Source organism: Balearica regulorum, chromosome 2 (assembly GCF_011004875.1).
Source record: "Balearica regulorum gibbericeps isolate bBalReg1 chromosome 2, bBalReg1.pri, whole genome shotgun sequence".
NCBI lineage: Eukaryota > Metazoa > Chordata > Aves > Gruiformes > Gruidae > Balearica > Balearica regulorum.
The window spans coordinates 86,008,117-86,035,307 of NC_046185.1; the positions used below are offsets into that span (position 1 = coordinate 86,008,117).

General features: G+C 36.9%; 1 protein-coding gene across 2 annotated transcripts in view; it reads right to left on the minus strand.

The window, feature by feature from the left end:
• CDH12 (cadherin 12) overlaps positions 1-27,191 on the minus strand; it is a 591,317-nt gene that overhangs the window by 66,326 nt on the left and 497,800 nt on the right. For both annotated transcript variants that reach the window (XM_075744849.1, XM_075744850.1), the window contains 2 exons: positions 10,811-10,930; positions 4,903-5,070 (listed from right to left, as the gene is read on the minus strand). In XM_075744849.1, coding sequence (XP_075600964.1) covers positions 4,903-5,070; positions 10,811-10,930 — 288 coding nt within the window. The remainder of the gene's footprint in view (positions 1-4,902; positions 5,071-10,810; positions 10,931-27,191) is intronic.

The following is a 27,191-nucleotide window of genomic DNA, read 5'->3' on the forward strand; positions in this document are numbered from 1 at the left end:
ATATGATGTTTAGAGGTTTCCCTTGTTACACTCCTCATTACTGTGAGACATGCAAGGTGGGAGTTCCCCACTGAATATATGTAAAAGCACAGGTTCTAAATAAAAATTTCCATGTTCAGCAGGATAGTCAGTGGTTTTTCATCACTGGATGCTGATATCCCATCTGAACCTGCCTGTCTCCTTAAAGGACCCTCGATGAGATGAAGGTGTTCTGTGATACATTTTTTGGCAAGTTTGTAATGTATTATTTATCAATGTAGCTTCTTCCCAGTATTAATAATATATGTTCTCGCACTTCTGCTGTGAAATCTTTTTTTTTTTTTTCATCTTGACTGAGTTAAGAAAATAAATTTAAGTTTTATTCTGCGATAAGTAATATCTTCTTATTTGATAAGGTAACCTATAACATAGCATCTTTGGTGTAAGCACTTTGGCAAGCTGTGGTCCTGATGATGTGATGCAAAAATATTTACCCTGCAGCAGTTAGTGTTAAAGGACCTTCAACCTTTTTTTTTCAGTCTGCACTTGGACTTCCTGGCTTTGTTGACCAGCGCTGAGTGATGTGTGATAGTGGAGGTCTCCACTCCCAGCAACAGCAAGGGCTCTTCAGGTCTTGCCACCAACTTGGCACCTACCCAGACCTGATTTTAAAGGCTTATTTTTCACAGAAACTAAAATTCTGCACAAGTATCCTTTTAGCTATGGTAGTCAAGAAAATGATAAACTCCATTTCCTGGCAGGTAGTTACTCTGAATCATTGCAACATTTTGAAAGAGCAAAACTGAAAAATACAGTTACTATATTAGAAATAATTTTTTTTGTTTCCCTGTCAATTATTTTTGTTTAGCTGTAATTACCTTTGTGTCTCTGTGAATTTCAGGCACACTATACATCTTCTCATATACACTTAACCAAATGGGACTGACTAAGTAAATCCCCATTGATCAGGATTTTTGCTCTTACTATTTTGATTATGCAGAAGACCTTAGTTTACAAGAATACAAATATGTTGCCTGTAAAACATCCCCAAAACCCCAGAACATTTCAGGTAACTGTCTGCCTTGATCAAGGTTGTTGCAATACACTGGAGTCCCCATACTGACATTTTAGCTTTGTAAGCCATGCTAAATGTTTATTATTTTCAATATCAACATGAACCTCCAATATTATTCTCTTCTGTTTTGCTGAGAGTCAGTGCTACAATTCAGCTTCTGTGACATTTGATATAATAGAAAGAAAAGGTTTTCAACCCTATTAGCATGCAAAGCACAGGACAAGCCTGGTCTCCTGTGATTTTTTTTTGCTCCTTCATAGCAACAATTGGGCAAAGATGTCATAACTAGAGAGCATGCATTAAAGGAGACCTGAAGGCTATCTTCTTCAAAGAGGATGATATATTCCATGATTTCTCTGTGTCATGAAAACTGTCCGACATTGTGAGACTTGTGTATTTTTGCAACACTGCAGCAGATGAAGTCATACAGTAAAACAAAATTGCTAAGGCCCTGAGCAGCAAAGAAAGTAAAATATACAACTGAAAATCAGACATGGGAAAGAGCGTCGGGCCCAAGGAACTCGGCCAATGCACCAAGTTTTTCAGTTTCCAGGCAGTTACATTATTTCCCCTTGCACCTGTGGTACCCTCCCAGCTGCAGGGGTTCCAGCTGAAGGCAAGGAGCAGCCTGCTGTGGTGGGTGGTTCAACAAGCATCGAGGACGAGGACTGTGGGAATGCTGGGTCAAAGCGACTCTCTGGGATGATTCGCTTGTTGAACAGATTTGGAGCATCCCACAAGTGCTTTGATAGGATGTCAGGAAACACCAGGAGGCACCAGTGGCTGTAGTCCATGTGAGCTCTGACAAAATAGGGTAAGACTGGACAGAGGTCTCAGGGGTGAAATTTAGGCTGCAAGTGAAAGCCAAAGTTAAGGACATTCATAGTAGCATAGTCTGAAATTGTCTCGCTATGTATGATCAGGGAGAGGAAGATGGAAAGGCAAGACTTTAAATGCCTGGCGGAGAAAAAGGTGTAAAGAGAAGGGATTCACGTTACTGGAAAGTAGGGGTACTTGCTAAAGAATGGGTGTCCTTAGAGAAGATGCAAAATTCATTTTGACCATAGGAAAAACAGGCTTTAGAGAGTTTAAAAACTTTCCTATGACCATTGTGCTTCTAGCTGAAAAGTTCAGGAAATTTTGCAGGTGTTGGAAAGCACACAATTCAAAAAAATGCAAAAGTATACCATTCAGATAAAGGGTGCAGTCACCAGTATTCTGCATTCTTCACCAAAGAATGCTACAAAAGGTGATGGTAATCCAGTAGGAAATGCAGGAACGGTAGAGCACACAGAATCGAACTAGGGTACAGTAAAGAGGAGAAAGAAAGCCACAATATAAAGCCGAGGGTTAAAATGGGAACTAGTATGGGTAGCTTTAATACCTAACACTAAACAAGAATATCAGCATAATAGGCATGTTCAAAATCTATGGAAAAGAAGAAAATCAGTCACACAGCGCAGTACCAAGGAAAAAAATACACAGGAAAGGTAAAGTAGACCTTATCAGTGGAGGAATAACGATAGTTGTTAAAGGAAGCTCTAAGTCAAGTAAGACTTAAAGAAGAGAACAGTATTAACACTAGCTAGTCAGGAAAAGTTCTTTAGTTCTAAATTTTACAGCAACCATAATGAGTTGAAATGTAATATCCGTGCAAGAGTAATAAGAGCCAAAATTACATGGTGGTTGTACTCAGTTAAATAAATTTAAAAAAAAAAAAAAAAGTGGAAATAAATAAAACTGAGGGATAATGCTATAAAAAATCTGAATGGGATAGCTGAGACAGTTAAATCACTGTAGGCAGTGTGGATGCCATCTAGGGACACTATTTTGAAGACCCACAGCAAATGTACAGCATCCATTAAAAAGCAAGTCAGTAAGGGTAAACAACATAGCTAATAAAAGAAGAACACATCTTTCAAAAAAATGAAGTTGTGTCTCAGGGAGGACAATAGAAAGAACTATAAAATCTGCTTTATCTATAAAACCATAATAAAGAAGACAAAAAATGAGTTTGAATAAATCTCTGGCAAACAAGCTAATAATAATTGTCTTTTAAAGACATCTGGAGGCAAAAGCCTGAGAGGAACTGTGTAAAGCCAACCCAAAATTGAGATATAGAAGTGCTCAGAGAAGATAAGATCACAAATGTAAAACGTAATACATTTTTTTTCTCTGTGTTCAGTGTAGAACAGCTCAGGAACTTTTTCTATGCTGGAACCCTTCTTTATGGGGGATTCATAGAAGCAGTTGTGGAATGAACACACACAACAGTAACCCATCATGTGGATTAGCTTTTACATACCCAAGAGACTGAAGTGTGAAATAAGTGAACTATTATGATCAGTAATATTTTGCTTCAAACCACTGTGGTACATGAAGGCTTGGAGGTGCTAATGTAACACCGATTTTTTCCCCCAAAGATTTCCAGGGAGCTAATAATGGATATGACTGACATGTATAGGGCAAAAATGGTAGAAGCAGGATTAATGGACTCATGGAGAATATCTCATAAGGTAAAAAAAAATTCAACACAGTATTACCAATTAAAGGTCATATTTTGCAATGTTTTCTGAATTCTCTGGAAGTCAACATGCAGGTAGATAGGTAGGAATGTATTCAAAACAAATGAGGGGAAGCTGTTTGTTGTGCAATATATGATTAATCTGCGCACCTCACTAACATAGGATGTTGTGGACTCTGAAATTTTACATAAGTTTCAAAGCAATGGGAACAACTTGTTGTAAGAAAAATTCATTGAGGATTGTTAAATACAAAGACACCACCTGGGCTAAAAATCATTAGAAACTGAGGAAATGTTCACGAGTATTGTTTGGTCCGTTCTTATGTATACCCTCTGTATAGACATCAGCGTAACAAACAGAAGACAGGGCAAGATGGATCTTTGTCTTAACATTGTCATTCTTACATGCCTGCAGAAATGCAATGTATTTTCATACTGAGGAAAAGAAGAAGAAGATTTTTTATATGAGACAAAACTGTGAAGTTTCAGGTGTGGTTTGGTGCCTAAGGAGCACCTATAATACATAAAGTGGGATTACAATTCATGTGCATGAAAAGAGATACAAAGTAAAAAGCTGCCATGATCTTACTGCAAATTCACATGAATGTTCTAATATGAATTTGCCTTACTAAAAACTTTTAGTAGGTAATTGTTTTGGCATAGTTATCAAGGTTTATGCTTGATTAGTGTCTTCATTTCAAAGATATGGAATATACAAAACCTCAGTACATTTAAGGAGAGCAGTAAGTGACAATCCTGCTAATCATATACAGACTATGAAACTCTTTAAATTAGCATATTTCTGAAAAGCCCCATTTAAACTAATTGATATGAGATGTTATAAATTGTCAGTGGATGATCATTATTTTGAGGTTATAAGTGTTTACAGGACAGACATAATCTTCTGGGCCAAGATGTTTAAAAAAATCTGTTCCTGATTATCCTAAGAACAATGCTTAGCATGAGCCAGTTTGTCTTTGGTACCTGGAAGTCTTACATTATAAACTTTTTTGTCATTTGAAGGGGATCATCCAGTTTCCCTTGACAAAATAGTATTTCCCAAATAATTTTTGAAGTGTAAATGAAATGAACTGTCCGGCTCAGGCTGGTCCTGTGGAATGATGATATATTTCCTCTTAAACATTCAAAATTCATACTTTCAAATTGAACTTTATATTATTTAAAAAAACCCCAACAGTATGTTCTAAATTTTTTCATCATATGCTGTTCTTCCTGGATCTCAATTCATTAACTAAAGGATTTTTCACATTAGTACTTTCACTCATGCTTATTTGAAAATTAGTGCATTTGGAATACAACATACTCTTAGGAAATCTGGGTGGGTTGTCATTGACATCCGTGAGAGTAATGTTTACAGTGGTAGTACCAGCTAGTCCTCCCAGCTGTCCTCCCATGTCCTTGGCTTGGATTAGAACCTGATATTGTTCTTTCACTTCTCTGTCCATATTTGGCAAAGCCGTTCTTATTACACCTACAAGAAGAAAGGGGAAAGAGAAAGAACAAGTAAGCAAAGGGCTGTGATTATCTAGTATTACGTTTTAATACTGGATCTCTTGGACCAGGAATGGAATCTTCCTAAAGGGTTGATAAGAGAGAAGTTCACACAGAAACATGCAAATCACTTGGGCTTTTCAAAAGTGTGCTTCTCAACTATTCAACCATTCAAAATGACTGCTGTGTCTTTTCAATCAGGGCATGAATGGCTGAAAGAGAATGGTGCATTTTCACTAGGGATGTGAATAGCATGAGCATAGGTTTGCCACATCAGGACCAAAAGCCGCTGCATTGTGCAGAGTAGGGCAATGTAGGAAGAGGTGGTGATGCATTTTAGAGCCTGCATCTTCAGTTGCTTCCAACCAGTCACTTGCCATCACAAGTTATTGTAGGCCAAGACAATATTCCTTCTGTACAAAAGAAGGTCCTTATTAGAAGACTCTCCTTTGCTTGAGAAAGTTTTCTTGATATAGCACATAGATGCAGTGAAAACTTCAGGAGTTTTCTTAAATAAATGTAATTAAAATATCATGGTAAGACATTACCCAAATGACTCAATCTTTTGTGATTTTTAGATAGCTGATATCTAAATAGGTATGCCATAATGTCCCTTCTCATATGTTAAGAATGTATATGATAGAAGGAAGACTTGTGGAGAGAGAGAGGTACTACTGATCATAGGAATAGCTGATGAGGTTGTAAAAAGCTATAAGGTTTTGGGCACTCAAGCCTTTCTCTTGAAACCAAACGTAGAGGAGAAAATGCATTTCCTTGTCAAATTTTTAAAGGGCATATTAAATTGCAAAATGATATATATTCAGCAATAGTTTTCAGAAAATGGCTAGGTGCAGATTGGTGCACATAACATGCACAATTGAAAAATAAACCAATTGGAAGCATGCTTCTCCTCTAAGTTAGTATTTTTTTAGAAAATATTATTTTCTAGTATTAAACCATTTGGATTTAAAAGCAGTCTTTTCCCCCTGGTGTTATAATAGGTCTGGAATGATAAGAAACAAAATTTAAGGGTCATTCTTATATTTTTAGCAACTTACCACTGCTGTGTTAACAAGTAAGAATAGAAACCGTTAGCTTATACTACTTGTTCAGAGTCTAGAAATAACTTTGACCTAAATCTGCTATTTCTGGAACCTATTAAATAGTCCTGTTGAATTGAATTGTATAACAATTTCCTTTCTCTCCACTTGCACCACTGATGATGATAACAACAACATTAATAATAACTGCTATTTTCTACCTCAGCATGGCATATACTGTACTGCATAGATCTGGAATATGACTAGAAAATACTTAAAAACATTTAGATACTGCAACACTATCCTTTTCAGCTTTTGAAAACAATCAGTGCTGTTAAATGTTTTGTTGGTTCCAGACAGAAATCCTGAATTGTAAAAATATAAAATTTGTTCATATTTGTGTGATATTAATGAAAGAATCTTTTTGTAAATAGGATGAACATTACTAGGTTTCTTCTTGAATCTCTTAATCAACACTTTTCCATTGTAAAGACTGTAAGTTCCAAAATATTTTACAATATCCTTGCTATGCTCATTGTAAGAAGAAAAGAGCTACGAGAATGAAAGACTTCCCTTGTTTTACTAGCAAAACAAAATAACAGTAAGTAGAAAAACTGAAAATGCACAGATAGGTTGTGAGCAGGACATGCAGTTCCTCTGATTGTTACACCTGTTTTAGGTACAACTGACTGGCTTTCTCAGTTAGAAATATTCCAGATGGTCTTCAGAAAATGAAAGATTGGCTATCACTCCAGCAGTAAGGTACCCAGTCACCCATCATTTATTCCTGTCTGGAAGTATAGGGACATTCTGTACATTTATCTGTAAAAAACCCTTTGTCTCCAGCAAAAAAAAATCAATGAGAATAATCTTCAAGTCTAGCAGTTCATAGGCAATTTCCACTTTTCTACCTACTCTATTTCAAAAGCATAGAAAAACCCCTGAAAAATACCATTTCTACCAAAATCAGCAGTTCATATTGACAGGATGAAGGTGATTTAAAGTTATCTAACCAGCAAAACATAAAAATAAAATGGAGGTAAAAATCCATGGGAAAGAAAGGACTACAAATTTTGGCATTCCAGCTTCAGCTTCACAAAGGATACCCAAACTTTAAATAAAAGGCTTATTATAATATAGAGGCCTTATGTGCATATAATGGTGTTCTGAGTGTTTTTAAGTCTTCCTACTTTGAAATTTTACAGTAAAGATTGTTCAGCTCCAGAACTGAATAATTTTGATTTTTTTTTTTCTTTGCAAATGTCATCAATATCAAATGTGCATAAAAGTATGGTCTCATTGAGGCTGCTTAAAATTGAAATAGTATGTATGGGACTTGGGCCAGAAGATATACTCTGCAAAGTTATTGAGCCATAATTCAACAGGAGATCATCCACTTATGTGGAAGAGAAAATCCAGGTTCTGTGAAAAAGCTCCTGAATAAATATAAACATCAATACTCTTGCTGACACCAACTTGGATTTCAAGAATATAAATGAAGTCAGAATATGGACTAGAATACTGAGTCTAAGAAAAAATTGGAGACATTTATCCATAAATAAGAATACTGACCTCATAAACACATCAGAAAATTGGGTGGAGAGAAGTTTGTTAAGAGGACATTTTAGTAACAGAACAGAACGTACAGAGAAAAGATAAGGGAGGTTATCTGTCTTAAGAGAAGTGCTCTATGTTAAAGAAAACTTGCATTAAAATCAGAAGAGCAATTTCATAGCACCAAAAAGTAACCCCCATGTATAAGATTTGAGGCCTTAAAATGTGCCAGTCCAACAGCTGCTCTCCAGCAGGGACTGTAACGCATTTAACTTTCCTGCAAGAGCAATAAAAGCTAATTCTCCCACTTCCATATAGTTTGCTTACCTCCAGCAAAGCACTGTAAAAAATTAGGAAGTCAGTAAAGAAGACGAGAAAAGGGGCAGCTGTGACATTCACACCCATAAAGGTAAAAACTATTTACTCTGATTCATATCAGAGTAAATGTTTATTGTCTATCAGGAAAGATTTGAGAAAGGAGTATGTGTAAAGTCATGTGTGTGCCAAACACAATTCTTATTTCACATATAAAGTTATGGTCAGTGGTTTCACCATTACCGCTTTGCAATGAGATCCTGAGGTAGTAATAGAAATTTCCACAAACATATCAGCTTCTGTATGGTAGAAGCTAAAAAGTAAACAGAATATTTGGAACTGTTTGGAAAGGTATAAAACCCAAAAGTGCTATGATTAAACCATTTTATACATCCATATGAGCTTCCTTCTTGAATACTGTGAGCACTTTCTCATCCCGAGAAGGAGGAGAAGGATTATTGGTGTTATGGAATGGCTTCTGTTTAAAGAAGTCTTCAATCTAGAAAAGAGGTGACTGAGGGAGAACAGAGGTCTATAAGGTCATGGGGAACTAATAAATAGGAATTAAATGTTCATTGTCTCGTGCAATGTAAGTGTGAGGTATGAAATAAGAGGTGTCACGTTTCAAAGAAGCAAGAGGAACTGGTTCTTCATTCAAAAAAACTTTTGCTGTGGAATTTCTAGTCGCTAGGTGTGCAGATACTGTGATACTGGACAATTTAACCCTACTGGGAAGTGAACAAGGTATGGAGGAGAAACTCTTTTAGAGTTTTAATTACATGGACACTGCTAATCACCCAGGAACTTTGTAAGAACAAGTTGTTGAAGTCTAGAAGAGTGTTCGGGGGGTGTATCACTAAACACTTCTTTTATCCTTCTCTAGAGCTGAGCAGGCCATCACTTTTGGAAACATGATACAGGGCAGCATGGACCTGTGGTCTGACCTAGTATGGATGTTCTTAAGTTCTTTAAATAATGACAAGGGAATGCCTCAAAATTCTCACTAGAATGCAAGAGGCAGCAAAAAACCCCAACAGGAGCAACTCAAAAAATGATTATCCGTCTGCCAGCAGTTCTGAGTTTCTCTGTCATTTTGTACCAAAATGGCTTTCCTCTCCTTTCCTGTCAGAGACACCTGAGGCAGGTATATGGCGGTAAAACTCCACAATGAAAGACTACTGTATTATCTCCTCAGTTGTAAAATAAAGAATTTGAAATGCCAGAAGATCTGTAGAGCTGCCCAAGACTTCTGGATTTTAGAGCATCCTGTGCATTGTTATTCACATACTGGTTATCTCTACAGTCATTGTTAGACCCACAGGTAACTCTCATATTGTGACCTTTCCGATGTAAGACAAGTTACAGCACGTTGTTGTTGCTCATAGAAGCATTAATCTATATGCTTTTCTCCTGGTATGGGATTTTAAGCTATACTGGGCTAGCTGTTTAATGAATCTTCCTTTACAGCTGTGTACATTATTTACTGTGTCGTGTGTGTGTCCCCCCACCAAAGTCCACCTGAGTAACTCATTAAAGATATTAATAGACAGATGTGGAAACACTGGGTTTGTATGATGTTCCAGGGCTAGTAGGGTGCACGCCATCACCTGTGGTCAACTCACTACTCACTAATGAGGAATAGATGAGAGCATATGACACAGCAACTCAAAGTGCTGCAGGAAAAAATGTTCTTATTCAAGTACTAATAACTACTAATTTTTTCTTGGGAAACTTGTACTGGAACTCCAATTGTGGTTACAGTAAAGGTTTTTCTTGCCATTGAATTCCTCCTCATTCTTTACAAGACTGAAATTAAATAAATAAGTATAAAGGTAAGTACGCTTTTTTTTTTTCTCCAATTCACTTGAAGAAGTCCCATTTCGGTTTGAAAAGTAAAGTTGTTCACTGCAAATTGCAATACAATCTCCTGCTAAATGGAGCATGTGACAAAGGAAGTGTCCATTGGACATTGTGCAATAACAGCCTTATGAGGCTCTCACCCCCAAACTGTTATCAGGGATAATGGCTCTTTAACACACAATCTGACATTCAAGAACAGCTTCATTGGAAGGAGAAACTATTTGCTGAAAGGAGCATATGGACAACTATCCCTGTAACACATTCAGGACGACACAATGCATGGCTTTCACTGTGTAGGTTATTGGCTCCTTAACTGAATTACTAAATACAGAAACAAGAATGACATTTAGAAATATAGGACGAGATACCTAATTAACATGTCTACCAACCTCCCAAATACTTCAGTCTCTTTAAACATATCATCCTTTTCTGCTCACACAGCCAGTAACCCCAGACAAACATACTATGCCCCAGGAAAAAAGGAGGGCAGGAGATGATTAGCTGGTCCACAGTCTCAAATTAGCTCTATATAGCAAAACAATCATTGTTAGAGAATTTATGACTGTTAAGTTCAGCAAGTAAAAGTGCTGAGAAAAAAGATTGTAGACCCAAGATACAAAACTGAATCATCAGGAAAGAAGAAAAAAAATAGAATGCATGTAGCAGATAAAGCTTTAGCTATAGAAAAATGGTAAAGCATAAAAAAAAGAAATGTTCGATGTACACATATTTTAGATATTTCAGGACTGATTGGAGGCACATGTTTCTTTTGTTTCTACAACAGATTGTAAATTATACAAAAACTAGTCAATACTCAAAACTGAATCATGTGCAAAGTTAGTCTACTGACTTTTGGCCATATCAGCCCAGTCCATATTTATTCATTAATACTGTCCACGTGAATCCAAATACAAAGTTTGAATCTTCCACTGTTGCTGATAAACTATTTACCTGTCTTCGGATCAATGGAGAAATACGGTTGCCCCTGAAGAATGCTGTAAACCACTCGAGCACTGTTTCCGTAAGTGGGATCATCAGCATCTGTCGCCTTTACTTGAAGCACATATGCACCTGCAAAGAAACACAGTTAATCACATTAAGCAGTGATCAGGGATATTTTGGACACATTAGTCCTGTTGCTAGTGGATTCTGTTGTAATTCTTGTTCCATGGGAAACAAGAGGAGAATAAACAGTCAATTCTTCAGCTCCATGCTAGCAACCATCTAGGTAAAAGCTGAGGCATAATGGGAAGGTAAGGGGAAGCAGCCCACCATCAGAAGATATTTATAAACAGTTTATGATGCATGCATTTTTTACAGAAGTTTTTTTACCCAACACGTATAGAATGGAGGCCCAGGGAAGGGCAATACTGGATTTTGAAAAAGAAGTATGCCCCACAGTTTTGTGAAAAGGTTGACAACTGTGGAAGTAAAGTATGTGAGTTGCCTTTAAAACAAGTATTTGGTCAAGCAGCTCCTGAATCTGACAGAGAACCAATGTCTAAGTACCTTAAAAAACTATGCCTCAAGTTTCCTAAAGGTGGAATTCACATTCCCACTGTAGAATGAAATTAGGTGTTTGGTTCAGTCAGTTGACTTTAAAATCCAGACTTGAGTCTTCTTCCCTTTCCAATACAGCTCAGTAGAAAACAAAAGTACCATGGAGGAAGAACCTCCCTTTGATATTCTGTTTTCAGCCATGGTTATAGACCAAACCTAGTGTAGTTTGCTTTGTATTCTGACTTAAAGGGGACCCATGCCACGGAGCAAAAGATATGCACATGAAGACAGAAAACTCACTGTTAATTGCAATAGTCTTGCAGAAATGTCTTGTCCCTCCTGCTGGTCACTAAGCCATTTGCCTCCATTTCCCCACTGCCCCATAATGAAAATAGTGTTTAAACTATAGCTTTCAGCAAAACAAATGGCCACATATTTAAGCTTTCCCATCATCTGTGAAGAATTAATAGTTTCCTGTGATCTTCTGTGCAAATGAATGTCGGAATTTGCAATGCTGATTTGGAGTGAATGAGGGTTAAGGCAACCTATATGAGAAAGAGCACAGGGAGGAGGGTTATCCCCAGCGCTTTCGTTTTAAGAAATATTCTGTATTTGGAGGTCATCTGACTTTTTTTTTCAAGAGTATCTGTGGAATACTGCAAGCGCTTTAAGGCGGCTACTTTTCTGTAATGAAAACTGGCAAGTTTCAAAGGAAGTTCACAATCTAAAATTAACCTTAACGAACTTGTCAAAGTTTATTTCTAAGAGTGCCTCACTGAGAGATGCTCCATGTGAAAGGTCCTACAACTTAGACAGGAAAGTAACTCATAGCAAAGGTAGCTGTTTGGAGAACTCTTTTTTTTCAGTTTCCCCACCCTCCATCTCTCCATCCAGATTAACAGTGATGCAGAAGGGTTTGGAATTAACATTATAAAAATACTTGCTGCATGATGGCTGGTCATACAAGATTGCTCCTGTTACAGTTGTTTATTGAACAATAGAGATATTCTTTCTATCTCCTGAAGAAGACACAGAAATATAAGTGCTATTTAACTAACAATCACTTTTTAAAGTCAATGGGCTGATCACGCTTTTAAGCTGAGGGCAAGTTTCACTAAAATTAACTTCTAAAAGAAAGAAAAGATTAGCAATGAATAAATGAATGAAAATAAACCACTGAGATGGATTCAGTTAACTAAAAGCCTGAAGTTAGTCTCTTGATTTTCTGGGTGTGAAGGGTGAGGAATGATATGAGTTAGAGAAGACCAAAGTCCAGGTTCAGTACGACAGTTGTGGAAGCAGTGCCTACTCAAACACCTGTGCTTTGCATCGCTGCACCCGTCTTGCAAATGGAGAACACCACATAAGTCTATATGCCAGCTCTTTTAAAAAAGAATTCTTAAACCTAATATTGTACTAATCTTGAGATCTGAAATCAATATTAAGTCATACATTAAAGCTGCAATGAGACAAAATAAATCATAAATGTGATTTGATTTTAAGGAAGTTATTGAAGAAGAAAGCATTGTGCTCTTAAGTACTAAAGTTGCTGTGGCTGAGAACAAATTTTGGAGTTTATCCTCTATTCCATCATTTGCTAAGCTCTAGCAACAGCAGCTTACAACCAATTATTATTCTTTCTACAGAGCAGTGACCTGCCCCCCTTCTTTCCAAAACCACTATGACCAGCAGGTGGCTCAGGCTACACCACCACCAGCAGCTTCCTCCACACCAGAGAGAATTTACCAAGGCAAAGATTTGCTGAAAGACTGTGAGCTAGAACGAGTGCTTTCATGGCAATACCTACAGTGGAGTTCATGTCACCTGTTGCTAGATTTCAACCATGCAGAAGCCTACCACATACACTCATGCCAGGCACCTGCAGCTTCCTCTGCAGCTGGGCACGGGGAGCTCGGTAGCACTGCTCTGCATGTACCAGTGATGCACAGGTAGGCATGTGAAACACTGCAGCCAAATTCATATCTATGTCTAAGTTCTCATGCAAAAATGTGACTTTGCAAGGTGAAAGAAGCAGAGAGCAACCATCAGCCTGCCTGAAAATTCTGCTGTCGACTCAGGTGCCTGATGATCCCTGCACAGATCAATTCTTATATGTCTAAAAATATTAGTTTACATATTCTTAGGTACATGCTCCAGGTAATTCAACCTTATTACACAAAAGAAAGACAAAATGGTGATTTATAAACTAAGCTTTATTAAGGCAGACATTCAAAGTCATATTTTAGCCTGATAAATAGCAGGCACTGAATATGAAAAAAAAAAACCTGCACCATTTCACAGTGATAGCAGTTTCAACTGTATTAATTCATCTGTCAGATCTTTTACAACAAACAGATAATATGTAACTCGTATTTTTATGAGAGGTCAGACATATTTTATTAATGTGCCTCCAGTCATTTACTAACTTAAATATACACCTAATGTTCTAAACGAGTTTTCTGAAATTGGTTTCTCATCCTTTCAGTATTATCAAGATTTGTCTATTGTATCTAACAAGCTTTCTATTTTATTGCAAAGCATAAAACCAATATACTTTTAAAAGTAGACTCTAAAATCTAATTATGTTTCTTCCAGGCAATAATACATGGCGCTACAGCTGTAAATCTTTAATGCACAAAGGTAGTGATGGAGGATCACATTTACTATAGCTCATGACATTTTAATTAAAATATTACATTACTACGTGGAGTAATCAAATGAACAAAAAATACTGTATTTTTTGTTGTTTGGAAATATCTTATATGTTAGCATTTTAAAAGACCTATATTTTAATTTTTTTTATGTGCAATCAACAATTATTTGATGTAATGCATTATAAAATGCAGAACAATGGAATGATGTGCTTAAGCATTTTTTTATGTTTTAGAAAGAAAAGAAAAAATAATGTTAAACTATTTACATGGCTCAAGGAAATGGTATGGAATTTTAATGAAGATTATATTTTCTTTAAAATAATACAGACAATATTACATACTGTAAATGGTTGTTTTAATCACAAGCATACTGGCCTGAATTTTACTCTGGGTGAAGTCCAAAGGTAATGCAGCAGCAATTGCAAATAGAATGGGGCCCAAGATCTCTAACTTGTTGGCCAAACTGACTAAAATAGCACTAAGAAAGCCCAGTAGTTTATATTAGAATGACTGGGGGGAACTATAGGAAGACTGAATTTATACCATAATGAGAATGTTTCTGAAATAAGGATCTGACTTCTAGACTTAATACCATTTTTTTCTGACAGTCTTTCATTAGTAAAAATGCTATTTTACCAAAAGCAACAGAATCTCTCAAAGAAGAGCAGTATTCGTTAAATCTCTTCCCATCCAAGAAGTACTAGAAAGAAATTTCAAAATTTTCTAATACACCTAGTTTGATAGTTTCAAATTTCTTAAGAATGACCAGTCAAAATTTGTTAAAAATATTACTCAAAAATTCAGATGATCACTGATTTCAAACCAGAACATTTAATTTTATTTTTACCCTTGGGTTCTTTCTTTCTTTCTTTCTTTCTTTCTTTCTTTCTTTCTTTCTTTCTTTCTTTCTTTCTTTCTTTCTTTCTTTCTTTCTTTCTTTCTTTCTTTCTTTCTTTCTTTCTTTCTTTCTTTCTTTCTTTCTTTCTTTCTTTCTTTCTTTCTTTCTTTCTTTCTTTCTTTCTTTCTTTCTTTCTTTCTTTCTTTTTTTTCCTTCTTACAAAATACTAAAACATTGACTTTTGGTACTCTTTCAACTTGGAAATAAGTTTTACCATCACGAAAGTGTAGGTGGGGTATCTGTCTGGCTGTGGAGCTATTGTTGGCTTCCAAAAAAACCCAAGCAGGAAATCTTAATTTATGTTTAGTTTGTTGAACTGAAGGGCATGACCAAGAATTCACAAAATTCAACTGCGACTAGACAAATTGGTTATTTCACTGTAGAAGATTCAAGGCTAGGAGATAAGGCAACAAACTTATTTAGACACAATTCCTGCAAAAATAATGTATAGTCAATAGAATTGCAAAGACGAAGAAGAAAGGAAGTGGTGATATGTCAAGTCTTTTCTCATTAAGATCAGCTTTCACTAGGCTTGCAAATCCCATTAAGTTTGGTAATAAATGCCAAAATTCAGTTAAGTAGTGGTAGTTCATTATTTTCCACCGAACGTTAGTGGGACCCGCTCAGAGGCTTTGAAGAGGCAGGAGAGGGCTGGGCGGGAGCAGTAAGGTTTGGGGGTAATTGAGAAGGTAAAGGAGACTGCAAGTGAGAGCAGGACTTCAGCACGTTGTAAGTGTTCCACAGGCTCTGGCTGGAGCCTCTCTCCACTCCATGTAGATCAGAGGTTCAGTCAGAGCAGGTTGTTCAGGCCCTTGTCCAGCCAAATTTTGAATATCTCCTACGAAAGAGATTCTACAACCTCTCTGGATTCTCCTATAGGATCCTGCCAAGCAGATTCCTGAACAAGCTCAAATCTCCTCTTTTGAAGCCCAGGGCTGTGATTTTACCATTTGTCTTACTCACTTTTCCCCTGTCTTTTGTGAGTAGGAAATGAGTATGAGACATTTTATGTGAATTTTCATAGAAGTTACTTTTTACTTTTTGTAATGGGCTATCATGGTAGTTGCATCTACTCATGGTGAGTAAAGATCGAAAGCGGAACTTCTGCCATAAGCTTTCTTTTCTTTTTTTTTTTTTTTTTTTTTTCTTGTAGAGTTAGAAGAGCTGTCATCATCCTGCTGTACAACCTCTCCCCTACCACATGTTGTTTTTTTGTCACTCTGCTGGGAGTTGTTGGTGCCTAGTACTTTTGAAAGAAATCAGATGACTGTGCAAACATTTTTTCATCTGGGCAGGAGGAAGGAGGGGCATAGCTGCTGGCACAGAAACTCACTATTTTGCACAATATTCTTCCTAAACAATGCCAAGAATAGCACCTTAGCAACCCGAACAATGTCTATCCTCTTTTCAGAATTCAAGTAAAAACCTAGTCAACATCTACCTTTCTTGTGTTTTCCTTTTTTTAGGGAAAAGAAAAAAAAAAAAAGGAAAAGTGAATTTATGACTCAGTGCAGCACTGCCTTGCAATTCAGATCAGGAGATCCTCTGTCTCCATAAATATTCCCCTGACCTGCCACTAGCAGTTTTAGCAAAGCTCCAGTACTGGTTGAACACGTGCATCTGTAAAGAGAGATGCTGACATTGCCCTTTCGGGGCTTATCTTTTATAGGAGAAATTACCAATAATATGTTTTGAAGATATACTCCTGAGGCTGACTCCCACAAAAGTAATGTGAGGAAGGAATACTTTACTTGGAAAACCCAGTTTCCAGTTTATATATTCATGGCTGCGCAGCCTTGATAATAACACAAACTTGCTGGCTACATCAATATCTTGGATACTAGACACAATCAGGGAAGCACACTTTTCTCCTATTTTGCATTCCAGACATCACGCTGAACATATATATATATATTTCTCTCAGCTGTCAGAAGCAGCCATGTCCACAAAAGCGATACTGCCATTCCCTGTGGTAATTGATGAAGAATGGAAGCTTTTTGCTACTACTTTTGCTGTGCTGGTAGCTAAAAGCAGCTGTTGCAAGTCTCAGCATTTAGCGCATAATCAAACATATTTCTAGTATCTCTAGAATAACATTTGATTTACAGTGCCAGCAATCCAGGGAGTATGGAAGCTGCCTTTGTTAAGCTGAACACATAAACACTCCGATTTCATCTGGAAAACCGTGCTTCAAGTGTGAGGTTTCTTTCCTGTCAGATTGGAAGATGTGGCATTGTGAAGAAGAAAGTTTTTTTGTTTCTTCTTCCTTATGTTGTAAATGCTTTATAAAGTAGAACTAAAGTTTTAGAAGGAGTCAGCATATTTTATTGCCCACAATGTTTTTGTCTCTCGAAGTCTTTCTTGCAAATTAATTAATAGGGCCCTTTTTCCTGGCCAACCCTGTCTCCCTCATGGATGAGGAGGGTAAACACAGGAAACCTACAGCTGAGGGGTTTTTTAGATAATTATTTAGCTTGGAAATTAGCAAAGCAATTATTTTCTTTTCTGTTTTTTTTTCCCTACCCTCATCTGTTGGGGTCAGCCAGAGTTAAGCCACTAAGGGCACACAATCTGGCTAAGCTAATAATGACTCTGTTAGCATTTAATATTTATTTAATTTATTTATTTTTATTAATTTAGGCTATTTATTTATTTATAAAGGCATCCAGCTGCTTACACAGTCCCAAAGCTGTGATAATATTTACAGAGGTTGCACTTCTGAAGAAAACGAGGAGCTTGAAATAACAGCTAATAGTCTATACCAAATACGCACAAAAAGGAGTAGCCTGGGAAAGTAACTGCTGGAAATAATGTGCAAGGAGAGCAGCACGGGAACCAATTGGCAAATACTAAGCTTAATTTCCATCCGTTCGAGAAATACATCTCTTGAGAGTGATTTTTCCTTTCTGTTTTCAAGTCTGTGGATTGTTTTCCTCTTACCAATATGACAGAAGTTCCTCTCACATATATAAAATTCAGCAAATAGAAAAACTTAGCTTTGACTTTTGCTTTTATCATCTTGACAGCTTGATAACTTTTTAGGCCATGACTCAACAGGGACTTAATTTTGCCAGTATACCCATCATGACTAGGATGTGGGAGATAAAAATAACCAGTACACCCTCTAACCATGATAGCTATGCTGGCGAAACCCCTACTGTAGATGTCTCTGTGCTGATAAAAGCATTTTTTGCTTTAGTTTATGTTTTGCAAGGAGGTGGTGTAAGCTGTGTTAGAAGAAAGAGCCTTTCTGATATCAAATGCTCTGCCTGAACTAGAGGACTTTGCCAAAAACTCAGTAAGAAATTAGATGTGTCCTGGGAAGTAAATGTTTTCTTCAATGGAATTGTGAAATAATAGATGTTATCCATACCTGATGCACTGAAATCTTAAGGGTTTGAGGAAAAAAAGAGTCAACCCCAGAATAATAGCAGAAAGATTTGCTATTCACTTATTAATCTGTAAAGTGGTTTCGGTGATCAAAATATTTTCAGATGCAAACATTCAAAGAAAAGCTAAGTATTATGCTCAGTTTGAGTGAGGAAAGTGATATATTGGAATTGATTCTTAGCTTTTGAATGCTAATGCAACTTGATGGTAGTCATGATGTTTAGCTGTACAACGCCTATTAAACTAGCTGCGTAGCTTTCAACAACATACCATCCTTCTACTGCCAGATGAAAGAGTACCAGGAAAAGAAGCATTTTTAAGCAATCCAGGAAATGACATTCACTTTTCTCATGGAAATGCTCCTGGAGATTCATAAGGCGTGGCAAAGGTCTTGAAATTGTGACCCGACACCCCCCCCCCCCCCCCCCCCCCCCGCCCCCAATACTATGCCAAAAATGGTGAACATCACACAAAGAATTCAGGAGAAAGCATGTCATAGTGTACTTCCATTATTTTACAGGAGTTTCACACATCAATTCTTCAAATGTCAAATGATTTATTCAGAATGTAGTAATAAGAAAACTTGAGCTTTACACAGGACAGAATTAAAAATTAGTGTGAAATAAATGTCATTCATATTGAATGTCAGTTAAAGAGACTACGGTTTGATTTTCAGTAGATGTTTGGATGGTATATGGAGGCTAGTTTGTTTCAATTATTTTTATCAGATGTTGGACCTGGTTAGAAAAAATTTAATTCAATATTCACCTGGGTATCTTTATATCATCATCATCATCATTATATAGAGTTTATTTCTACACCTGGATTTGGTGAAAAAATCTTTCTAGTTTTGAATGACAGAAAGAAGTTTATCAGGCTCTTTTGGCCAGTTATATTTTAAGAGTCATGCACATAGGATCCAATTTTAGGATCAAATTTCATACTAATCTGGTGATATTTCAAAGAAAAGAGATTTGAAGAGGTTGATGACTGAGCACTTTTAAAGTTTGTTTAGCCTGCATCATATCTCTTCCTATCTACTTAAAGTGTTGCGGCAAAATCTCTCAAGAAGGATGCAGAGCAGTCTTCATGAACATCTTTTATCTTCATGGTTTTTTGTATTTACCTTTAGATCTTTTCTCTTATTTAAAATTTACAAATATCTCCTAAGGGCAAACTTGGGTTAGGCAGAGACATGATAACTTGCAAAAATAACCTCAGAACACAACAGTGACTTCTACACAATCTAGTATGTAATGTGATATTCTGTGAAAGGTGCTGATTTTTCTTTAATTTATGTAATCAGAATATTGCTTTGAAGACTTTCCTGCTACTTCAAGATGAAAGCACTGAAGAATCCATAGAATTTTACTCTATACATTTATTTGCATGAAAATTTAAAATGTCATCTGATCCATTCAGTGACTTAAGTAATAATTTATATACTATTCTACATAGCTTCCTACATCAATATTAAACTACACTCACCTTCAACGGTGCTAGGGGACAGTAACCCCACACACTAATGACAGGAATCTGACTAAAGGAGCATCAGAACTTGGAACAGCATGGATGTCCTCAGGCCCTGCAAAAGGTTCCCCTCATGCAAACTCATTTGCAAGACTAAGAAAAATGGTAAAAGAGACATTGCTACTCCAAGGGACATCAGGCTCGGCCTCCATCACAAATGGTATTTCAGAAAAAAGGGGGAAGAAATCCCTTATTTGAAAACACTCAATATAACATGGCTCTATGTAAGTCCTTCTCTGATTCGTAGCAGTGATTGGTTTAATCCCTGAAACACAGGCCATCATATACCTTCCAAATATCTCTTCTCTTTTACCACAATAGTTGGGCCTTCCTAAAACAAAGCTAATGAACTAATTTTCCTTTCTAAAGGAACCGGGTAAGGAGTAATGAACTGAACATACAGCGAGGGAGACAGAGGTTTCTGACGCACGAACAGAGACAGCTTGCACAGGGCTGGTTGTGGTGACTCCTCCTCAGCTGGGCTCTCTGTTCCCCCTCAGAACTCCCATCCCTGTTGTAGGAATGACCTAGCCACTTATAAAGGTACAAACCGAGGTTAACTTCAGATTTCCTTAATAATTCACGGTTTAGTGGACTTTGCATGAGCAGCTGAATCATCCTTGCAGCAGAAACTCCTGAGAGAGAGCTGGACCAAACAGCTGGCAACGGAGAACAGTGCAGGCAGGTTGAGAGTGGTTAGATTTTAAACAGATCCCTAGTGGTAATGGTAAGCACATATTTAATTTTATTTTATTATTTTACTTTGGAAGTTCTTGAGAACAGATTAGACATTCATTAGGAATGACATATATGTGGTTGATCCTCATGGAAATGCATTAAGTGAATTTCAGATTGCTTCTAACCCTAGCTTTGTGATTCCGTGCACTGTACAAACAGGCATCCCTCCCCTTGGAGTATTGCTATGTCCTTGCCCTTGTGGCTATGATCGAAGTGCTGTGTTAGCATTTTAATTCGGTTCAGGATTGAACATTGAAGCAAATCTTTCCTTTGTCCCCACTTACTATGTTCTGATTAGTATCTGAAGCACTCTTAAAAGTGTGCAAACTGGATTATTTTGGGGTGAAGCTAAGCTGGAAGGTATGCTGTACGCGTGAACTTGATGCAACGTCGTTGTTAATAAGTAGGTGTTCAGTCCAAGGGGCCAGATGAGAGTTTGTTTGAAACTATAATAGTAGATATACTGTGGATGCCAAGTTCTCAGCACTCATTGTTTCATCACATAAATCTGTATCTATTGCATCATACTACTGTCTAGTGTGACATAGGTAGCACTCTTTCTTTGTACAGCATCAGGAGTAACATTTCTCCAATCCTTTTCAAAGCCTTTAGATATTACCATAACAATACATAGGTATCATTATTATTTCACATAAGGAACAGTTGCAAATTAATTAGCAAAAATCTATAAAGTTTTAACTGAAGATGGAAAGTGTTATGGTAATACTATTATACATATTTAGCCAATTTCATAGCATTGAAAACAGAATATTTTCATGATTAGGAGAGAGAAGAAATTCAAACCACAAAGTCACATTGAACATATGGAAGTTTTAAATATACCCACTTAAAATTAGCTGTGAGCGTGACTCTCCTGACTCAAACATATCAGTGTGACAACTCACTTCTTTTCATGTGTCTGCATTTTGGGTTTTGGTTTTTTTCTAAAATCATATTACAACCCTCTAGTGTACCAGTCTGATTTGTTATTGATCTGACCGGTAAATCCAATTTTGTATTTACTTCACAATTTGGATCAGTATAATGCTTTGACAATACAGTATTATTAAACAAAACCTCAAGCATCCTTCACAGCAGGCAAATTTCTGGACTGTGTGCTGCCAGACTAGGGACTTAGAACCAGTTTTCTTAAGAAAAGCCCAGTGAGCCGAAGAAAATGTCAGTGTTTCACTGGAGGAATATATTTCCCAGGCATAACTAGGAGGACGTTCTTTGCCAAAAGGTCACAAAAACATGCTTTTCACTCTTTTCTGCCTCACTAAGTACGTCTCTGTTTCAAGATGCAGAGTTTTTCTCAGCATCAGCAAAGACAGTGACTGAAGCGTAAGACTGTAACAGGGAGATCTTGTCCTGTTCTTACTTCTATAGCAGACTGTTGGTCAACAAGGTATTTCACTATTTCTTAGATTCTCCATGCTAAAATGGAAACAGGAGCCTTCACACTTGCAGTGCGGTAGGTGCTGTTCTAAAACAGTTCAATGTGTGGTGATTTTTGGTGTTCCGTAGTGTAGTGATAATAGAGAGGTCTTCTATTACATCACTGGTCGTGACATGATAATATACATAATTTGGAAATGTAGCATTGGGCAGAACACCAGACTATCTCAATCTAAGACACATAGAGCAGTATATCACATTCTTCAAATTCCTGAAACTCATACCTTTGAAAGCATTGTGGGCTACAGTCAAGAAGCAGTCAAATGACAATCTTGAGAGCTGGCAGAATTACAAAATATTGCTTATTTGGGGCAATACTTTATGATACTTTAGAAGGCATCTTGTAACTTATGACTGTGCAAATACCTTCTTTCCTTTTTTGGGGTTTTGTTTGTTTGTTTTGTTTTTTTGTTTTGTTTTGTTTGCCTTGTTGAAAGCAGAAAGAAAGTGTGGCTTTAACAAAAAAACTTGAGCAAAAACATGATTTTAAGTTAATTTCAAGCATTCCAATACAAGCAAAACATTTCAATGCTGAGCATGAGCAAGAAAGCCTTGTTTCCAGTATGGCACGAGGAGTGGAAGAGACACTCACATATGCCATGGGAATTCTCAATTCAGCTGCCATTTTTGATCTGAGGAAGTTCAAATTTGTGCTGCCTACCTTTCATACGTGTGACTGCTTATAAACTTTTACATTTCATGTATTTAATTATTCACAACAGCAGAGGTTACATGTCTTTATTCTAAGACAGCTTCCTGACTCTCATGCAATGGCACTTTCTCTTTCATTTTCTCCTTCTCAGTTTCTTCTGTACGAGCACTCCTGATCAATGAAAATCTGAGTGTATTCAGCAACATGAAACAATATTAACAAGTGAGACTGAAAGACAGCCATTTACCTACAACAGGTGGAATAAGACCACTGCTAGCAGAGAAAGAGCAAGAACTAACACCAAAAAGCCTTTAGTAATACTTTTGTCCTTTGTGACTCAGTTTTAATCTCCTAAGAGCGATTAAAGGCAGTGCTGTGATTCCAGCATAAACTATGACCGTGGCAAGTAAGAAAAGTAATGGAGGATATGGGGGAGGGGGGTTAGAAGTACTGGGCAAAACCCTCTCCTCCTCTGCTTAGAGAAGACTATTACCCTAAGATTACTCTATTTTAAAATTAGTATTGTTTTCATCACTGTGTCTCAATTGCGTGTGCTGAAGTTTTACGATTTAACTTCAGGCACTCAAGATTTCAATCTCAAAACTCTAAAAGTTAATGTACCTGCCCACTCCAAAATGTAGACAGTGTTTGTTTATCAACTAAATCTTCACTCATCCTGTATCTAAAAATAAATATCTGAATTCTCATGGGATAATCCATGTTATTGACTGAGTGGGTTGTGGCTGCAAAACTTCAAATTGGAATTACACCAGATGAGTTAGCCAGCTGTCTGGGTGTTATTTTAGGTGATATTAAAGGCTGTATTCACATATGTGCCACTCTTCCTTGTGTGTCAGAGGTAAATCAAAAGCCCAGAGCTCCACTCTCAAAACTCCTTCTTTTAGCAGTGACTGGCAAACAAAACTGTTCTCTTAGCTAGTCGAAGAGTCTATCTTCTGGCAAAATGTAATTATGCTCCATATCTTTTTCCGAATTAAGAATATTTCATCTCATGTTATTCTGCACTTCCCATTGTAAAGCCTTGTTTGGGAAGGGGGAGATCCTGTTCATCCTAAAGTTAGCAGCAAAGCTCTCGTTACCTTGGATAGTGAAGGACCATACATTTAGATATCCCTGTTGCTTTGAAATTTGAAATCCATCTAGCTCTATCACTGTAGATAAAACCAGATATTTCTTGTCATGCTGATAACTAACCAGAGAAATGGGATTAAAATTAAAATTTTCAAACTTGATTTTGTGAGCTAATGACTGATTTTGAGCAGCCTTTCTCACGGAAATATTGACTTGAAACATTACTTGCATGATTCTGCAATCCTTTTCTTCAAATCGTTAACTATGGAGACAATGCATTCCTATCCAAAATATGTGATTGAACTCCACGGGAACTCTTAAAATATAAACCATCTTGTCACCTGTCACGTATGCATCTCGTTATTAATGCATACAAGAAATCCAATTTCAAAATATTTTGGTCCCTTTTGCAAAGCGGTATGCCTTTGAGAAGTAACATTAAACATTAAGCATCTTTTTAAAAATACCCATTTAGATTCTGCAGAATTTAAGAAGATTTTATGTGTGTTTTCTTTTTGCAGGAATCATTTCTCTAAATTACTAGATCAGCTTGTAGATTTTTAGCACTTTGAAAAATGTGGTAGTTAGGGTTCTTTTACCAAATTCAGTTGAAACTGACTCAGACCACTGTTAAAGTTTTTAGAAATGTACTCCAATCTGTAAGAATATCATAGATGATGGAGGAGACAAAAAAATAGTAACTTTAATAAATTATTATTTGTGTCCTAAATCTAAATATTTTTAACATCATTTTCTTCCCAAGAGCCATAATCGCATTTGTCAGTTTAACGGATCCCTGAAATGAGATCCAAATTATTCAACAGTGTGAGAAAATTAGTAACAATCCTCAGACAAAAGACAGCAGCTGTTTTTAGCATTTGTTTTTCTATTATTAACTACTAGAGACCTATGGCGATTGACATCATTCTGAATATTGCACAGGATCATACTGTAGTTCAGCTGAACAGTTCCTTATTCCTGCAGCAGAATAACTTTGGTGGTGGTTTTTTTGGTTTGGGTTTGTTTGTGGTTTTTTTTTCCTTTACAACTCTGGAACCCTTTAGATGAAGTGGAGCACATGCATTTGCAAGTGCATGTTGCAGCTGCAGGAAGAGGTGTTAAAACTTCCAGCATCAGTAAGTTCTCAATTTTCCTCACAAAATATTAAGGCTTCTGGTCAGAGGCCAAGTTACTGTCTAATTGCAAAACCAAAACAATAAAAATGCCAAGTCTTCCATGCAGCTGCTAAGAGTCTCTCCTCTTTAAAGAACAGTGATAGTTTAACTAGACTGATTGCAGGTCTTCTTCTTGACTGCTGAGAAGACTCATACCTTTTGCAATTTCCAGAGGCCTAAATCTTCCACTGCCATATTCCCATTCCCATTGACTCCAGCTGGCGAGTCACACAAAGTGGGTGTATGCTCCAAATTCAGCCAATCTAATCTGCACTCTCCCGTGTTTATTTACTGCGTTCACTTCTCCTCCTCGTTTCTCCTGCTACGTGCCCTACTGTGCCTGTTCTTCTGCAACCATCTCCCTTTTCCACCTGCCTCTTTCTCCTCTGAGTCTTCTATTCTCAAACCTTGCCCAAGCCCTGCTTAATAAAATGTCCCTGAAGCAGCTCCTGCTTTCTCTAGATTTCTCTCTACAGAAGAAAAACACCCCTCTTTTATAGTCTTGTCTCCTTCCCAGAAAGCAATGCTTCTGGGTGCAGCTGACATTCAGCTGCTCAGCTGTTTTTTCATCTTTTGACTCTAACCAGCCTACTTCTCTGGTTTTAATCTTTTTTAAAATCTCATTTTATAGTGATATTCAAAATAACTCTTTGACATATTTTAATCTTTTTAATCAATTGTGGGATGAATAAAAGTGAGATTGTGTTTTCTGGAAATGCACTGCATACTAAATGACTGACACCACAACTAGGTTTTTTCCTGGCTCCATGGCATCCAGTGCCAACAACAGGCTTCATGTTAAAAGGCTGGCAAAAATGAGCGTGCATCACAAATAGCTAAAAAATATGAAATTTTAATGAGAAATCTAAGCAGTGTCAGGCAACTTCTAATTGTCTGGTTTTTAATTTATTCATTTCACTTTCTCTATGGTGCTCTATGCTTTTTTTATCATCAAAAGTAGAAAACCCCAAGATAAATGTGAATTCATGTGAATGAAGGCTAGTTGAGGAAAAATTTATAGGAAGACAGGGGAGAAAACAGGCTCATTCATTTCTTTGTTATTGCAGCAAAATATAATACAGAATACAGTCTGGTTTTCTTAAAATTCAGTAGGCATGCAAAGGCTGCATTGAATGAGGGAATGTACTCTTTGACCACTGTGTAAAAATGTCTAATTAATTTTCCTTTGTCACTTTCAATATGTTTCTATTACATGCTTGGGACTATTGGGGTTCCCAACGGTGACTGAATTTTGCAGCTGCAAATCACTGTCCTTAAGTAATTTTAAGCATTTTCTCACTGAAAACTCATAAGCACACATCCGTTGCTGGTTGTGGTCATACAAAGAAAAATCCTGCTTGGCTATACCTACATTGCCTAGAATACCATTTGTGTATTTAGGATGAACACAAATTTTTTGAAAAGTCTTCTGGAACATGTTCCTCTAGAGTATAATGAAGATGATATGGATGTTAATTTTCATAAAGTAATGGTTCCCAAACTTTCTTCTCATGGACCGCCATGCAGTAGCAATGTATCATATGAACTGCATGCTGATTAGGCAGAAATGAGCTTTGGGAGTATATCCAGTTCACCCAGTTACCTGATTAGTTACAGGTGCTGCAATGCAGCAGGGCAAGTATGATGGGCAGAAGGTGCCAGGATAGGCTGTCTTCAGAGACCCCTTCAGGTCACCTGTGTTATCTGCAGGGGAGCTACTGACCGATTAATCGAGACTTCCATGCCACTGGTAACCTACAGAATGCATATTTAGCAATGACTGTCATCATATTTGAAAATCAAAAATTACTTCTACAGAAGTCCCAAAATCAGCTGAGTTGTGCTGTAACGAAAGAGTAAATGAGGGCACTTGTATCCAAAAAACCCCTTCAAATTCATATATTATTTTGATTTCCTGTACTCCATTACCATGTTCAGAAAACTGTAATTCAGAGAATTACAGAATCATTTCTTTACTAGCAGTTCATAGCTCTGAACGAGAGTTCAAGTAAACAATAAACTGGTTTAGTTTCTGAGTATATTTTTTTATTCTTTTAAATATTCAAATGGCATTTATTGTGCAAGAAATAACTGTAAGCTTCCACAATGGACAATTGTGACAATTATGTTGTTAGACACTACTACTTTTTTCCCTCCTCTTATTTAATTTTTTGCACTTTTTACAAAATATTCAGTTTTATGGTAGAGGAACAGCCTCTAAATTATGATTGCAATTTCCATTAGA